The 18,201-nt window shown below is 35.6% G+C and overlaps 1 protein-coding gene across 5 annotated transcripts in view; it reads right to left on the bottom strand.

The window, feature by feature from the left end:
* Nucleotides 1–2,725: 2,725 nt before the first annotated feature.
* The window catches only part of eh2 (soluble epoxide hydrolase-like protein 2), a 52,888-nt gene continuing 37,412 nt past the window's right edge, over nucleotides 2,726–18,201 (bottom strand). The window contains exons 7-20 of one of the 5 annotated variants that reach the window (XR_004063325.1): nucleotides 17,867–17,962; nucleotides 16,487–16,565; nucleotides 16,180–16,214; nucleotides 15,011–15,037; nucleotides 13,430–13,515; nucleotides 12,617–12,728; nucleotides 12,018–12,095; nucleotides 11,453–11,498; nucleotides 10,420–10,537; nucleotides 8,775–8,841; nucleotides 6,763–6,843; nucleotides 5,905–5,963; nucleotides 5,427–5,598; nucleotides 2,726–5,080 (exon numbers count right to left, since the gene is read on the bottom strand). Coding sequence is in view for 4 of the 5 variants with exons in the window: in XM_011663212.2 (XP_011661514.2) it covers nucleotides 5,517–5,598; nucleotides 5,905–5,963; nucleotides 6,763–6,843; nucleotides 8,775–8,841; nucleotides 10,420–10,537; nucleotides 11,453–11,498; nucleotides 12,018–12,095; nucleotides 12,617–12,728; nucleotides 13,430–13,515; nucleotides 15,011–15,037; nucleotides 16,180–16,214; nucleotides 16,487–16,565; nucleotides 17,867–17,962 (966 nt within the window). In the remaining variant the exon portion in view is untranslated. 5 annotated transcript variants of the gene reach the window in all.

The raw sequence follows: 18,201 nt of genomic DNA, 5'->3' as shown, positions 1-18,201 counted from the left end.
AACACACACAACACACACAGACAGAGTAGTACAGTTCAGTGAGAGCATCCGAGCATTAAGAGGGATCGAATACAGAAGACAGTTCGCGTACGGTTTCGAGAGTGGTCTCTGACCAAGTCGCTATGCGGAATAAAATTAGACGATGTGACGCGTTAGTGGTACGGAAAAAATAATCGCCTCCGGGACAACTATCCCCCGGACAAATACCCACAGACAACTTTCCCCTAGGACAACTACGACAACCATCCTCTAGGACACCTACCCCCGGACAACTATCCTAGGGGTTAGTTCTCCTAGGGGTAGTTGTCCTAGGGGTGGTTGCTCTAGGGTAGTTGTCTTGGGGTAATTTTCCAGGGAGTAATTGTCCCAGGGGTAGTCGTCCTAGAGGCTGGTTGCCCTAGGGGGTAGTTCTCCTAGGGGGCAATTGTCCTTGGGGTAGTTGACTAGGGGTAGTTATCCGGGGTGAATGTCCAGGGTGAAGGTGCCGGATACGGAATATTTCATGTTTTTGTTGGGGCTAATCTCATGTTGGCTGACGGTAAAGATATTGTATTGTTCTGTGTGTATGTGTGTGTGTCCCTGTGTGTGATTAGTCCACTTTTGAATAAAGTCTAGCCTCTTCAGCGACCGATCGTGGTTTCACGCATGTGAGACATTACATTCTCACATGCAGATCTTTGTGTTAATTCAGTATTACATAAAAGACAAATATCATGACAACAACCTCACCCTCGTCAATTTTACATCGTTGAACAGTTAAAGGAAACCAAAACCTTCATACTAACTTACTTTTATTGTAAAGTTTAAGATGTTTGAAAAATATCAGTGAAAATTTGAACAAAATCGGGCAAGGAATAAGGAAGTAAGAGCTTTTTGAAATGACTAGACACTAGAGGGCGGTATTCAATTCGATGACATCATCTGTGGACAACTCTCCATGCCTTTTGTACATCAAATTTCATGTTTTTCCTTCTTTCTTGTGATTGAGATAATGTGCTCCCCCGAAAGCAAGATATAGAATGCAAAATGGTATTCTACTTTACATGTTATGAAGTTGGATCAAGAACACAAATAAATACGAAGAAAACAAAAAAATTGTAAAATTTTATGTACAAAAGGCATGGAGAGTTGTTCACAGATGATGTCATCAAATTGAATACCGCCCTCTAGTGACTAGTCGTTTCAAAAGGCGTTGTGGCGTGCGCCTGTAATCCAGCTAAAAAGTGGAAGTTACAAACTGATTCAGCCGAGGACGCAGGTTCGAAACTGAGTCACGTCTTTCGGATGGTGACGTTTAAAGGTCGGTCCCAGACGTAAATAATCATATCTGATTGATACACGTCTGTAAAAAAAAACCCAATACACACACACACACACTCTTAACTTAGTATGAAGGTTTTGGTTTCCTTTAAGTGAACAGCGCCATCCCATGACATGAGCAATCGATTAGAATAATTGATGATTAACGGTATACCTTGTGCGATTCATATAAAGTTGTAGCCTTAACAAAGCGAGAGAGAGAGAGAGAGAGAGAGAAAGAAAGAGACAAAAGGAGAGAGATAGAGGTTGGAGAGAAAGAGAGGGAAATAGGAGAGGGAGGGGGAAAGGGAGAGGGAGAGATGGGAGAGACGGAGATCTGTTTTTCGTACTCATTCTCTTCTTATTGGGCGTTGCAAGAAAGTTGCAAATAATTGCAATCCCCAAAATCAAGCGTAAGTCTTGCGATTGATTGCAAATTTGCAATTGATCGCAACTCAATTTTCTTGCAATGCCCCATTAGGCCTTTAAAAAAAAGATGTTGTATTGCCCTGTGCGACCGACCCAAAAATCTTGAAATCTACGGTCGGCTTTTTAAAAAAGTTCTGCTTTTTTAACCTTTTTTTAGAGAAAAGCATTCAAAACTGAGAAATATCAGCCCAAAGAGGGAAAAACATAAGCAACAACAAAAAAAGATTTCCGACCGACTGACCCATGTTTTGGCACCTAAAGGACAATACAATTTTTTTAGTTAGGCTTTAGTAAGAGAGAGAGAGAGAGACAGAGAGGGAGAAAGAGGGGGAGCATACCAGCTAGATATATTTAAATTAATTTAATTGTTAAAACTTTAATTCTAACAAAATCCTAGGAAATTTAGGAAACTAGCTGGGCGTTGCAAAAAAGTTGAGTAGCAATCGATTGCAACAATGCAAATTTCGCAACTTGCAATCAATCACAACTTTCTTGCAACGCCCCATTAGACTTTTTTTTCTTCACTTTCCCCAAAATGACATTGTCTTTTTTGTTAATTTTTATTTTTTTAACACGATCGCAAAAAATCTCCAAGAAATCAACAAATAAAATTTAAATATCCTAATTACGCGTCATTCTTGAATTTTTGCGAAAATTACGCCAAATGAGGATTATAAATTGCAGGTCCGACAAGCTTTGGAGCAACTTGAGCGGATATACACCCCCCCCCCCCTCCAATTTGAGTAAAAAAGGGTTGTGATTAAGCAAATCATCATCCAAATCGGACATTAAATTTACCTGCGGTTGAAAGAACACATAATTTTTATCATCCTCATGTTGAGCAATTTTTACCAAATGTTTTAGTGTTCTATCGCTTTATTATTTGCAACTAACTCTTTGTTTTTACTGACCGTACATGTGTCCTTTTCCTCATACATAATCATAATAATTAATGTGAAATTTATAACAGTAATTAAGGCTCTGGGGACAATGATAATTTTATTTTCAATATATTTTATTTTTATTCAAATCACGCATCACTGTCAATAAGTAGCTGTACATAATATCGTATTCTTATCTCTACATAACTTTACAAAATGAAAATGAAACAAATATGAGTTTATTTACACAATACTGACAAAATTGATATCAACTATGCATTTTCAAAAGACTTCAATTTACTTAAATTATAATTGGTAATAGATCAGTACACTGTCAAATGACCCCTGAATTGAGACAAACTAGCAATCATTCATTCGTGAGAGTTGTATACACCACAGGCGCATACATGAATGTAATGATCACGTAGCTCATGAATACATGTCCAGCAGAATTCTTTTTCTTTTCTTCATATGATCAGATTGTTAATACAAATTGTTCTATCACATTAAACTGCTACAATGAACATTTCCAGAGATATATCCAGGATTATCAGAAGGGGGGAGGGCAATCGTTTTACAACCCTAATATAACCTACAATTTCAAAAAAGTTACACCAGAGCTCCGAGACTTGCTCAGATTGGAAGGATGGTAACAAACAAATTTCTTTCAAAATTATTATTTCATAAACCTGATAAACGCGAACAGCGGCCACTTCACCCCCCCCCCCTCCTCTTGATCGACATAATGTGGAATTAACAATTGATTCTAAGATATCTACATCACATATATTTATTACAGGAAGAATGATTCATTTTTTAAAGCCAGAAGGTCCTTATGGCTCCAAACAGACGGATTGGCCGTGGTATAATGCCACACAAAAATTATAATCAAACTTATTAAACATTTCCTGAGAATATATATACATATATAAACAATCTATAATTTGTCTCGATGTACTGCTAATCATACGTTTATGATCGATGAATATGATCATAATCATAATTGGTTGCATTATCTAGAATGTATAAAATACGAGCCTTATCGTGATTCACAAAATTAATCGGTTTTGAGATTGTGGAACTCATTTATGTCACATTTATTTTTGGGAAAAAAAGTTTAGTCGAACTGGTAAGCTGCTAATCTCAAGCTCCTATCTAATTCACTTTGAAAGGCAGTAATCCCACGCCAACTCTATTTTCTATGACAATCTTAAACTATTTCACATTTACTGAGAAAAGGACGCAATTGTGGTTGATTGCCATTTGACAATAACCCTACCTCCTCTTTTTCCCTCAAAACTTAGTTCATTTGTTTGCAAATTGTTACATCTTTATACACACAAAGGGTACACTAAAAGTGTTTATAAAAAGGGCGCCCTTAATAGGACTTTAGCGAAAGATTTTGACGTTTTGTCTGCGCATCTCATGAGAGAGCTTATTACTCAGGCCCAAAATCTTTGTCGCAAACTTAGGCTGCACTCTTCTCAAAACATTCGAAAAAACCTGGGAACGCTAAACTCCTCAATTTCTAAGTTACGAATGTTTTACAGTGACTATGTTCATCTTCAATATATACAAATCGGAAAATTTTACAGGTGACATGTATTTAACTTTACAAATTATTCGCTTTTACGTGTTTACAAAGGATTTGTTATCATTCATATTCACTCTGTCCGACGTCATTCTGTCTTCGCTGCGAAAGAGCCGGACAAAGATATCAAATTGATAGTTCTCCCAGAAGAAAGTATACCTCACAGAGACACATTCCTTTTGTAATTCCTTCGACAAAATTACGAAATCCTCCGATTCAATAAGAATTACTGATGGATGGCATTGCTTGTAACGTCAAAGTCTAATTTTTACAAGGACTGGTCAACAGTTTTTTTTTTAAAGCTTTTTTGCCATTATTCAGATCTTCATAATTATACAAAATGATGAATAGGAACACAATTGTTCTTACAGTATAAACAGACATGTAGTACATTGTCTCATACATTTTAAACACAGACATATTTAAAAAATATTTTCCATTTGTATCCAAACTAATAAAGTACACATTCAAAACAAGTGTACAGAATGTGCTCCAATTCCTTTCAAAAGGAAAAGGTGACGGTAATACTTGGATACAACATTATACAAAGGAACAATTTTTACAACATAATAAGCAAATTAATTAGTTCAATATAAATTAATAATAATAATAATAGACTATATTTGTGCAGCTTTACATTTGAATATATAAACAATACTAATACAACAATAAGTAACAAAATAGATAAGCAAATGACAACAAATATTTATGAAAAAATAAACCAATTAATGCACCTATAATTACACCTATTAAATTAATTAACATTACATATTACATATTACATATAAGCAATCTGAACAAAGATTTTCTTACATAAACAAAAAGTATAAGGTGAAGGTGCTGCTTCGTAATCCATGATAACAAAATGTGTTATATTTACATATAATGATATGGTGCATTTTTCATTATAACTATATAAGGGTCTTGTATCAGTGGAGGTCTTTAACTATACCGTTATTCAAAAAAATATCAATATAAAATATAAAAAACAAGCAAACACGATAGCAGGTAAGTGTCCGGATCTATGAGAAAGTGAGGGAGTGAACAGGAAACAGGAATTACAATATATATACAATCAGTTCCCCTGCCTTAAGGGGTAAAATTTTCCCATTTTTGATAAAGTATTGGCAGTTAGTCCTTTAATTTTGCTTTTTCATGATCAACTTTTTTTGAGTTCTCTACAGCCTTACATATTTCTTTACTAGTTTGTAACTTTCCTTTTTTACGATTACTGTAAATCATATATTTGACCAAAATCAGTAGGTTCTCCTCGATGAGTAGGGCGCCATCTTGTGGCTATTCTCGGGTAAGTCAGTCTACAACGGCATAAGAGGTGTATGCTCGCCTGCGTAAATTGTAAACAGCCATTTTCGGAGAATTCGGTTAAGTTCCGATGATCTGTAGAAAATAGAGAAAAAAAATAACATAAAAACATCACAATACATATTACTTGTTTTATCTTCAAAACTAATTTAGAATTATTTCTTTCAGATTATGTTGTCATTAATCTAAAGATTATTATCGTACATTTGGTCATAAAAGTGCGCAAATATCCTCATTCTAGCTATACTGATTCCTATTTGATATTTGCTCTACAAGATTGTTTGCGATGCCACAATACAAATGTCGCAAAACCAATCAGATTAGTATTACCACCATTTTCTCTTATAATTGAATTGATAGAATGATTTGATTTCTTCATACCTTTCTCTGTCGGTCTTGATCTCACAACCCGAAACATGGCTGTGTTCTACGTCCGGAATCTGCGGCAGTGAAGAAAAGATTTCAAAATATCATTAAATAATTTGCTTACGCCCAACTAGAGTTTTAGGTAAAGTACCTTCTTTTGTTAAACTAAATTTCCTGTTGGGATAACGACCTCCTAATTTACTATTCCTGGTGTGTGTTTTACAGAGATCTTAAGTTGAACTTAGCTCTAAGTCGGATTTAACAGTTATGGAAAGCCGTTTTGCATCTTTGAAAATATTTCGTAAAAGTTATTTTATAAGGCATGAAATATTGATGTAATTCATTCATACTTTCTATTATCAAGGGGATGTCATGATGTGGAACTTATAAAAAGTCTAAAATACTTGAATTTCTGCTGTTGAATATATTTCTTTTTAAGGCTACAAATGGCTCTCCATTAATTTTAGGTCCAACTTAAAATTAAGTTCTACTTAGGATCTTTGTTTTACATTCCCCTGAACAACAGATGAGATAATGAAAACTGCCCCACGGATAACTTCCCCTGTATAGAATACTCGATGAAAAAGCGATTATACTCTTGTTTGTGCTACATCAGACTAAATGGGGGGTTATTCTAGGAGCTTGGTTTGTATGTGAGGGGGGAGGGGGGTGGTTAAATCCGTTTTTTGCCTCCCCTCCCATTGGAAATATTAGTTGGTTCTGGTTTGGGAGTAAACGAACACAGATTCACCTGTTTTGTTTAATTGGCCAATATGTAATCTTTAGGAATAACATGATGATTGTTCCTGTAAAATTAATGGAGCACATATCGTTTAGGGGAAATAGCAGGGCAACGTTTCTTTTTCAACTCACCCATTTTTTAAGTTCACTGACGTCTGGAACATCCTTTGGTGATCCTTGACCCGAGGTCACGACGAGGGCGGGGATGAGAAGCTGATAAAAGAAAATGAGAGATGCAAAAATAAAGTTTGTTCAGTATAATGTTACTGTAAATTAATGTAATTCGGAATACGACTAGAGTATTAAAGATGAATAACTTTTAAAAAGCATAATTATATTTATTTAAAAAAAATGAAAACAATCCCCAAAAGTATGTTTGTCAAGTGATGAAAAGATTTTCGTGGTTGTAAATATCAGTTCCATGTACTCTCTAAAAAATCGAGTGATCACGGACGTCACTCCTCTGGAGAGTGAAAATGTAGTGAAAATAGAGTGAACATTCACTCTTTTCTTCTTAGAGAGCACTCTAAAATCAATCGATTTTCACTCCTAAACAAATAATCACGGACGTCACTCCCAAGAAAGTGAGAATAGAGTGAAAATTCACTCTCTTTTTTTTAAGAGAGGTATACATTACCATATAAAACACAATTCTATATGGAAGAAAATAATATCTTTTTGATTCTTTTTCTTTTTTCAAAATTAGAAGGTATGTTAATTGAAATTAAGAGCCACAATTGACACGCGAAACATTTTCAAGAGTAGTCTCACATAAACATTATTACACAAATCTAAAAATATTAATAATATCTGTAAAGTGCTTAGAGACGGTATATCGTAATGAGCGCTATATAAATCCAGATTTATCCTTAAACTTGTGCGGTGATCTTGTACCTGGTGCAAGTAAGAAGAAGGTAAGTAAGCGTGCATGCCAGCAGACCACCCAAGCGGCTCGTGAAACATAAATTACCAATTTCCAAAAGGAAATTATTAGATGAAATCTTTTCATTCTCTGGAGTATCATTACACTTAATATTAAAGATAATCCTGCTTGTTCAGGCTTTCTAGTTTATTTAATAATTTTTGTGCACGCAAGTACTTTTTTCTTCATCATGACAAGAAATATTACTTTAACACAATTGTACTGTTTATTGATTTAGTAACTAGTTCTATAATTAAAGTACATGTAGTAGACCAAATGATTTGATCTTATTTTGCTAATTGGATCAACAAAATAAAATAATAAGAATGAATAATGAAGAACTAAACAACTAAATAAGTGAAAAATAAACAGATGAATAATTGAATAGATAAATTATTCGGCACTAAGGTCCTTTGGCAAGACATTGATCTACATTTGCCACACTCCACCCAGGTGAAGTAATTGGGAACCCGGTAGGAATTTATTCCTTTAAACGCAGATTGCGTGACAGCTGCTCTGCTAAAGCCAGGGTAATTGTGCTGCATTATTGTAGAGCGCTTAGAGACTTCTGATAATAAGTAAGTGTTAATTATTGTTAATTATCATTATTATAACGGAATAAATGAATCAAAATATTAATCATATAATTCAAACAAAGTACGAAGATACCATGGTCAATGATGACAGTGTGACATGCAAGCAATTCGTAAAATATCTCAAAGTTACGTTTGTTGTTACAACACCTAAACAGACAACAACAACAAAAGTTCACATAGTTTGTATTTCTTTCAAGGCCGAGGACATCAATTGTGCTAACCTAGGAGGAAATCAATTCACTACCCCTGGATGAGTTTGTGGTTGTTGCTAGGCAAACAGTCAAATACATTATTTGTTTCGCTTGACGACTGCGGTCGCGCTGGTAACCAATTGTACCTTATTTGTTTTGTTAAGGAAGATGGGAGGGGTAACATCCTGCCCCCCCCCCCCCTCCCCAGCCTAAACCACAACGATGCCTGGTATTTTTCAGATGTGAATCTCTCATAACTTACTCGCTGTGCTTGATTAAATCTGCGGCTTTGGAGGAGGGGGGCGATGTCGCGCCCCTCCCCCACCCATTTCTCTCTATCTCCATGCATACCCTGAATTGCTTTCATATACAAATGAGTTATGAATCCTCAGGACAGGATTATAAATCGGATATTAATCTCACTTTAGACCTTACCATTCTTCCGTTAAGTCGCCGGTTCCATTCCCAATTGGCCGCGTTGTTCCTAAACCAGTTAGCTCCCCTGGTGGTCACAAAAAGGGAAATTACGTCGATTAACAAGTGATTCAAAACTAAAGGTGGTAATACTTTCATCTTTTTTATCATGAACTTTTGAAAACAGTTTTGATTGGATCGATAAGATTTCGTTTTAGTCCTGTACACATCACTCGATGTGGTTAGAGCGAATTGAGAACTGTGTTCAGCTCATTTGGCTATACAATTATGTTCAGAATTTTGGTATGATTATAGATGTCCGTTATACATGGATACCACAGTTATTTGAGTGAGACAACGTAAAAACTAGCTAATTAAAAAGTGGTTATGAAACAATCATGAGCATAACCCTCACACAAATAGAAACTATTCTATTTAATTTCAATGTTTTGTTTTTAGCGATTTTATCCAGTAAAAGCCACAGATTGTTAGAGAGAAAGATAAGTTCGCATATCAATCTGGCTAATCTGTAACAGTGAGGAGAAACATGCCGAGTGTTGCTTTGTCGGGCAAGCACCCAAAAGAAGTATACATGTTAATACCCTTTCTAACCAACCTGGCTGAACTGTCTAGATATAGGTCGGAGTTTAAACATTAATAAATCATGCGATACTGCCATCACTCTGTATATTCCGTTGCGGTCACAAAATTAAACTGTACATCAACCCTTATTCGCTGCTTCCTATCATTTAAGAGGCATAGTGCAATGGGACAGCGAACAGAATGTAGCAGAGATATTGTGGTCTAGAGTTCCGCGGATCGTGGATCGAGTCCCGCCGAGGCTTTAAAGGGATCCGGTAACTTTGTCTTAGATCCTTTAAAAAAAAACCTCTATTAAGTTCATGCTGCAATGATAATTATAAATCTTTAGGTCAGTCAGGAACCCCATGACTTTTAAAAGCTGATCGCCTGTCTGATTATCAAGATATTTATTATTGAAAATTGAGATCTAATTTTGCGTTTGCCAAACGGTTTTCATAACACTACAGTCTATTGGGGAAAACGAGTATGGTAAAACCGGTCACTCAAAGGTTTTTACTTTTTTCAGGCACTTCTTGATCATTTGAAGCGCAACTTTGTTAGAGCTTCAATATAACACCATATCACAGACACTGAAAACACGTAGGGCCGTGTATCCCAGATTAAACATTGATAAACGATCCCTTTAATGTCAATTACCAAGATATTAATCCACATTTGCCACACTCGACCCAGGTGATGTAAATGGGTACCTGGGAGGAATCAATTCCTTGTAATGCTTGAGCGTCATAATGGCAGCCATGCTAAAGCCGGGGTAACTATTGTGGAGCGCCAGGAATGTCAAGTCTGACAGACGTGAGCGCTAGAGAAGAACCCGCTATCAGTAGAACACCTCCCCCCCCCCCCCCCCCCCACCCACTCAGTGTTATTTAGGGTACGCGTATGCATGTTCCCTCCTTTTGAAAACACCCCCTAAGTCCGGTGTGTAAAGTCATTACGGGCTGATTTTTTTTTGTGTACTGCGAGACGGACTTTGGTTTTCCGGACATTTTGGGAACACGCATGCGGTCCCTCCGACCCCGGAGTGGAGGGGGGGGGGTAGAAAGAAGCGTGTGATTCAACATACCGTGATTTTGATTTTGATTTGGTGCTTCGATGATGACCACCCAATTGTTTCTTCTCACGTTTATCTGCTTCGATACAAAGGCAGTTCATCGATGCCTTCGTCGACAACTCAAAGTCTTCTAGGAATAAAGTCAACAAAGAACGTCACGTGTAATTATTGATGGAGGCACGTATTTCCATCAAGACTAGAAATTGTGCACGGTGTATTTTTAATTTTTTAATTCACTATTTAAAGGTACTATGTCCCATTTAAATTCCAACGGCATTTGAAAGATAATACTAATTTAGAACTTCCCGAAAAATAAGGGGGTTTGAAAATGTCTTTAAGTGGGAAAATAACGAATATTAGTTGTCGAATCGACTTAAGAGCTATAGCGCCAGTAAGTTATAGTCTGATTTTCAGACCATTGTACCGAATGGTCGTACGTTTTTTGCTGCGCAAAGATTCAATCAGTTTAATTTTGGCCATTACAAGAATTTGGTCATTGATGTAGACAAATGCTCATGTACCCTTTACAGCTCATTTTATGGATGTATTACCAAAGGAGGGGGGAAAAGCCAGTCAGTGCACTCAATAGTGTCTGACAGTAAAGTCTAGCAAGAAAACGGATTTGCTTGCATAATTTGAATATTAGGACACTGCTAACGTTTAAATTTCACAGATAGGACATACATGACATATTCATAATTCCTGCAAAGTTCTACAGAATTTGATGTTGGCTGCAAAAGGGACATAGTACCTTTAACAATGGAAGAGCTAGCACTAAGAAAGAGATTTTGTGACATCTTTCAACTTCTTTGATCCGTACTTATACTTTAATTACTAGCTTGGAATTTCATACGTTTCAAATCGTGGCTGGCACAATTCAATTTTGGTTTCTTTTATGTTTTATAGAAACTAAAGCCAATAATACATTACATATACTGAATACATTTGCTCGTTAACACTTATAACTCGCACCAAGATACGTTGGTCGGATATTCTCATATGCTTTTCTGTTTGTTTTAAAGATAATTTTAAAAGGTTGACATACCTTTCACGTCTATGCCTTGAAGACAACGATCATCTTTGGCGGGATTCTAAAAAGAAAAGAAATGCAAAGGGAAAAACGACAATAAAATAACATGTCGCCGGGCTGTAAGATGCAATTCTGAATAATCTCGTCATATCGTCTAGTGTGATTTAGGCTTTAAAGACCTTATCCAATGAAAGTGCAATTTTATATATATCAAGGGAAAGATTAATGAATGTAAATACAAGTATTATTTTTTTAAATATTTTTTTTCCCTTTCAGTATTGCACATAAGCAAATTAAAAACTCATTTCCGGCAGCCTTCCAAATTATGGGTCAGCAGGGGTCAAATTTGCAGCAGTTTCAGTGACGACATAACATCGGACCCGATCGGTTCGCCTTTTATAGCTGAGGCGATGAGCCTAGCTTAAAGTCATTAGGAATATGCGTACTCAACATAGGATGATGTCACCACGTCGATAGCTAGTTTTTAGGTCGACATTTTCCGATTTTCAAAGCTTTAGATTTCGAGTTATTATTGCCTTTATATTTTCATGAAGTAGAACAAGTGGGAAACGAGGCTTACCGTGTCACTCGAATGGCACGTTGCTATTCTGTAGAATTGCTCCATCTCTATATCGGGGTTGTTGTTGTTGTTTCTATCCTATTTGATATAAACAAATTAATGACAAAATATGTTGTACATTAGAGCAGAATTTGTAGAGAATACAATTTCAAATCCCCTCAAAATATAACATTTTCACTGCAAATGTTTCAAACGTTAAGACACGACAGGAAATGGTATAAATCCAACAAGCACTTCAAATTTTGTTCACATTATAGTTAATTACAAAGTAACATAGATCCAAATACCAATTATCAATTTAAACTGTAATTGAATTTGAAAACAAAAAGAATGGAGATATAAATAATCCAGACCGAAACATGAAAATAAATATTAAATGAGAATGTCACGCACCCCTGTTTCTCCCCTCCGGCCCCTCCTCCCCCCCCCCCCCCCCCCCCCCCCCTCTCTCTCTCTCTCTCTCTCTCTCTCCCTTTCTCTCAATCTCTACATCTCTCTATCTATAATTCTCTCACTCTCTGTCTTTGAATATATACGGAATTTTGTATTCCAATTACTTTAATTATATAATTAATCATTGAGGTGAGTTTGATGCGTACACAATGGCGGAATTTGATGTAGTCCTGAAGAGACCCAATCCTCTTTATTTGGTCACCATAAAATGTATCGGGTATGACGACAGAGGGCGATGTGTTGATTCCAGCAACAGCTCTGTCATATAGAAAGGGGTTAAAAAAATTATAAAGCATGACAAATTATAATAGATGATATAATGGGTTTATATAGCGCTTAATACGGCAATGTCTCTGCGCGCTTATAGATATATCACTACACCCGCACACAATAACCGCACACAATGTATGTACATTCTCCACTCCCTTTGGAGCATATCAGCCTGGCGCCACTTTTAATACATATACTCATTTTACGACAGAAATTCTGTAAGCATTTATAGGCCATGGTACGATCTCGAATTTATTTCAGTTTGGTTTTTATCCTAATCGGAATATACCAATTTGATCTTCAAAGATTTTTTTTTTTAACCAAATGTTCTATTTTGCAAAACATGCTCATTAATTAGTAATTATTAAACGAAAAACCTCAATTATAATGGGGGTACTTATTTTAACGTAAAATCCACAAGACATTAAAACGAGAATTACGAGTTGAGTCTTTCTGAAGGATGATGATTAAGAAAAGAAAAGTAGCTTGTTGTAAGTAATCATATAAATTGAAAGAGACTTTGATTACTTCTTTGCATAATTGTCAAACAACAATTAATTAAGCTTTTTAGAAGGTAACAGGACGTAAACGATTAAACATAATCACAAACTTGTAAAAAAAAACTTCAAGGAAAATTGGAAAGAGGTTGTTTGAATTTCTCAAGAGGCTTGTTTGAAATGCTTACTCACCGAACTCTGTCTGTAGTATGGTTAGCGAATGTCCAAGCAAAGGCTGACCCCATACCTTTACCGATAAGAGTGACCTGGGCGATTCCCTTGGGGGTCAGAAGATAGGATTAAAAGGAGATTAGTCCGAGGAACTTAATCTTCTTTCTCCCTTGTTCATAATATGGGCTTATATTTCGCCCCCAAAATGACAAGAATAAATGAAAAGAGAAGGGATTGTCTATCTGCGATTTTGATCCTTTTATAATGTCTCATAATAATTAGTTTGAACTCATTTCCGCCCCCAAAACTGACCAAATGAAGAAAGAAGGGATTTTCTGTCTGCGATTTTTATCCTTTTACATTATCTCATGATTTGGATTCATATTCCCCCCCCCCCCCCCAATTGACCAAATAAAGAAAGGAGGGAATATCATCTGTCTTTGATTTCGATCATTGAATGTCTGAGAGAAGAGAAAATGATAGATTTGATAATACTTTTGTCTGTCTGGCATGATAACATAAAACGGACAATATTTGTCCCCAAATTGACCAAATGAAGAAAGGAGGGAATATCATCTGTCTTTGATTTTGATCATTGAATGTCTGACAAGAGAAAAATGATAGCTTTGATAATACTTTTGTCTGTCTGGCATGATAACATGAGAGGGACACTGACAGAAAAGATTGGATTAGGAATTTTAATATGGCAGTACTCATAAAGTTGTCTCAAATCTAAGGATATGGTAATTAATTCAGTAATAAACTTGGTCTTCCATGGCAGTACAAACGTACACAAAATCAAAAACAGACTAAGAATGTCTCACAAATTCGAAAGCATAACAAAACCGATGGAACAAAATTATTAAAAAAAGAAAATACCACCCAATATTGTCTTATAAAATATGATTCATTGATAATCGGCTAACATGTCATTAAAGGAAGTAAACAACGAAAAATCAATTCAAATCAATTTTTGCAACAAGGTTTTACCATAATGTATCAAATTAATCACTTTGCATTCCCAAGTGTATTTTTGAGTTTACAATTAATATATTGTATATCTTACTGAATCTTAACTCTAAAGGTCCAAATTCAACGGATTTTGCTAAGCAAAACAAACTATATTTCACGTAATTTGACGCTACATATATGAATGTATACGGGTTGAATCCATTTAGTTTTAAACCAGTATATATCGATGCAACTAATTTTTCAAAATGGAATTTATCCTTTAAAAAAATACTCACTGACATAATGTATAAATCATCCATCATTTATATTTATTTAAATTCATTTATGATATAAATCGTTGATAGGTAAAATTTTGAAGTGTAACATTAGAAAACGTTTTATTTAAAAAAAATTGGTAAAGATCAATTATTCCTAGCAGTGACCACAGCCAGACTATACATGGCGCGCAATGTGACAAACGTAAAGGGGAAAAATACTATCATGGTGCTCACGTAAAGGTCGAGTGGTTTTTTTTAATAAATTGTTAAGCCGTTGACTACTGAATTGTATAGGTCCTATATACAGGGACCACCAGGTTCCCGTAAGCAAAGGGTTAAAGGTAATGTTTATGAAATATATCCTATTTCTTACCAGCGCATCTAAGAACTCAGTCATATCCTGTAAAAGAAAATAAAAAAGAAAGACATGAATCTATGTCCATGGATGACTCAATAATACCTAATAATGTCATAAATATTCATGCTCTTTATCTCAATAAAGTTTAATGGTTTAATAGTTCATATGGACAGGGGCATGCTCTTTTTTTCTCTTTTTTGTGTTGGTCTTCTCTCCCTCTCTCTCATATTGATGACCAACTACCCGTATAGGATACAATTTTCCAAGGTTTTTTGAAGATCTACTGGTTACAGTAACATTGAATGGAAAGGCCTACATGACTTTACTACTAAACAAAGAAAGACATAAACATGCACTTATCTCGTAGCGGTAAGCTATGATTTGGTTACAATCCTAATATTATTATTTTTATTATCATTATTATTTATTTGACCGATCGGAAATCGTACAATGAGTATAACAATCATATAATACATCGACATTTCATAATACATGCACACGGTTTTAGGAAAGTGGAGAGGAGAGAGAAGGATACAATCTGCTGGTCAGGGGTGACAAAAGCAATGGAAATTGATATTATTCGAAAGCATGTCACCCCCCCCCCCCCCCATTCATTAGATGGATGTACATGTATAGTTGTATGTCTGTTCAAATTCCAGCGTTCTGATTGGATAAAACTATACATCCATTTAATGGATGAATAGTTGTATAGTTGCATGGTTGTATGGCTGTACATTTTCCAGCGTTCTGATTGGATAAACTATGCATGAATAGTTGTATAGTAATGTACGAATAATGGCCTGTACAGCCCGTCATCTTGTCAAAATGTCAAATAAAATTATTTTAGACTATAAGAATTGTTGTGACACCAATATCCGTGGCTAGTTTCGATCTGTTCTTAAGCAGTGACGACGGACAACAATATGGCCACACTTTCTTTTCAGACCTCGTTGCAAAAAGATTTAGCAAAACAATATCCAATTTCACGTTTCCATTAAAACAGTTTGACATATATTGATAGGTTTTAACAAGAAATTTGAAAGTGTAAGTATTTTTAGCTGTCTTAAACATTTCTTTCTCAGATGCCATTTCTAATTAACCATTAGTCATTCTTTTTAAAGATTATTGTATGCTTAATTAGGACAGGATTTATCCTTATTTCAATAAATGAGCAAAACACTTACCCGACATAAGATCTTCAACGTGTACTGCTCTGTATCTGAATCGGAAAAAAAGAGATATCAAATTGATAATCATCTATCTCAAATTTCATCATTACATCATCAAATCATAAACTTGTGATTCATGAAAACACACAACGCTTCCATTTATCTATCCATATAGATATATCTATTAATTTATCTGTTTATTCATTTATTGTTCACTCACTCACTCATTTTTTCAAATTATAATTATTTAACTCTATCTAATCTTTTATCTATCTATCTGTCTGTCTATCTATCTATTTTTGTTTCCACTAAAAATACCCACCTGTTGGTTTGCTGCTTTCTCCAAAGCCTTTCAAATCAAGAGCAATGGCTCGAAACCCTGCTATGGCGAGTTCTGGCATCTGGTAAGGGTGAGATGAGAGAACAAGGAGAATGGAATTATATTTTCTGTGAATATATCAATCAAAATATAAGACATACAACATCTGACATTTCCTTTTTTACCTTCTCTCTATCGTAATTTCTTAAAGCCTTTATCCATCGTTACGAAGAAATTATATACGAAACAGTGTAAGCACAAGCAATCGAATACATTACTTTACACTCAAAAAGTTGTGCATACTGTCGTGGCAAGAACCTATATTGCAGACTTGTAAGTATTTTACTTAAATCATTTGCGGCATGAAACTTTCGTAAAAATCAATCGAAACCACTCGTAAATTTCGATTAAAGGTTCTGCTTTTGATAACCAGCAATTTTCTATAGAGGGGAATAAGAGTTCCCCCCCCCCCCACAACAAAAAACAAAACATTATTGTAGAACCGCAACTGCCGAACCTTCTTCCCACGAGCCCATCAACACCCGTTGTGAATGCGGCTTTCATCTCAACCTATCTCTGTTCTATATCTCCAACGCTAGAAGTCTTGCTGTTAAGTTCTTCAATATGACGTATAGAGAAAGAAAAGCTCCCCAATTTCCGGTAATTGTTTCTTCCAAGTTCAAGTTGCAAGGGGGTCCTACCGTCTCAGATGTCTAACTAAGATCTGGGATCAAGCCCTTCTGTTATGGCTTTAATAGGGTGTATGCCCAGGGCCGTCCATGATTAAAGTCGGAAATTCCAGGGATTTTTCATCTCAGGGCCCTTGTTTTTCCAACTAGGTTTTAGGAAATTTGTTTCTTAAGACTGTCTGAGAAATAAATAAAAGGGATCGTCTGCACTTTCTGAGCGGACTCGGACCGTCAAACTAAATCGAAATATTCTTGTCACGCCCTGTATACCTTACAATTTCATTTGAAGATGTTGACCAATTACAAAGATATTTGTGAACGTCTTTGAGTGAATCTTTAACAAGTGGTTAATAATTATGTCAACAGCTACTTTTTTCACAGCAAACTGCGAATGATTAATTTTGCACCGCATTTTGGTTACAATGAGTTTTTTACAGAAATATAATATGATGCCTAAAAAGCTCGAATATCTAACGTTAATCGAGCGTAAGCATAGTGCTGACAAAACGTATGGCCGCGATGACAAAAGATATGCGGTATCGTTGCATTTTTTATCTAGCATAAGCTAAAGAATATCTGCAAATTGATGATGATGATGATGATGATGAACAGCATTTGCATGGCGCCATATAATCTGTTTCAGAAATTGAATTCCAAAGGGGAACTCTTTCATTTTATTTGTTTTCATAATTACCAGACTTCTCCACGCTTCCCAATCTTCCTCAAAGTCATGGCAGAGGACGACGGGAGGTCCGCTGCCAAGCTCAGTGAAATGAAACCGAACTTTACTCTGAAAACATGGAAAAAGAGAATTGAGAGGATATTATCTAAATGATCAAAGTGAAATTCATAACATTTATAATTAGAATACAAGTAGGCATTGAAAATAGGAATAAGATCTTTATGTTATTGTTGTAACTTTGAACATGATATGGATTAGGGAGGAAACGTTTCGTTGCCAACTTTTTCTTTCACAACGATCACGTGACAGTGAGTGTATCAACCAATCACGTGTCTTCCTCTCCTCGC

Source organism: Strongylocentrotus purpuratus, unplaced genomic scaffold, assembly GCF_000002235.5.
Source record: "Strongylocentrotus purpuratus isolate Spur 01 unplaced genomic scaffold, Spur_5.0 spur5_scaffold_11, whole genome shotgun sequence".
In the NCBI taxonomy this organism is placed as follows: domain Eukaryota; kingdom Metazoa; phylum Echinodermata; class Echinoidea; order Camarodonta; family Strongylocentrotidae; genus Strongylocentrotus; species Strongylocentrotus purpuratus.
Note: the sequence above shows the minus strand (reverse complement) of the source record. Positions and strands in the feature narration are given on the sequence as shown.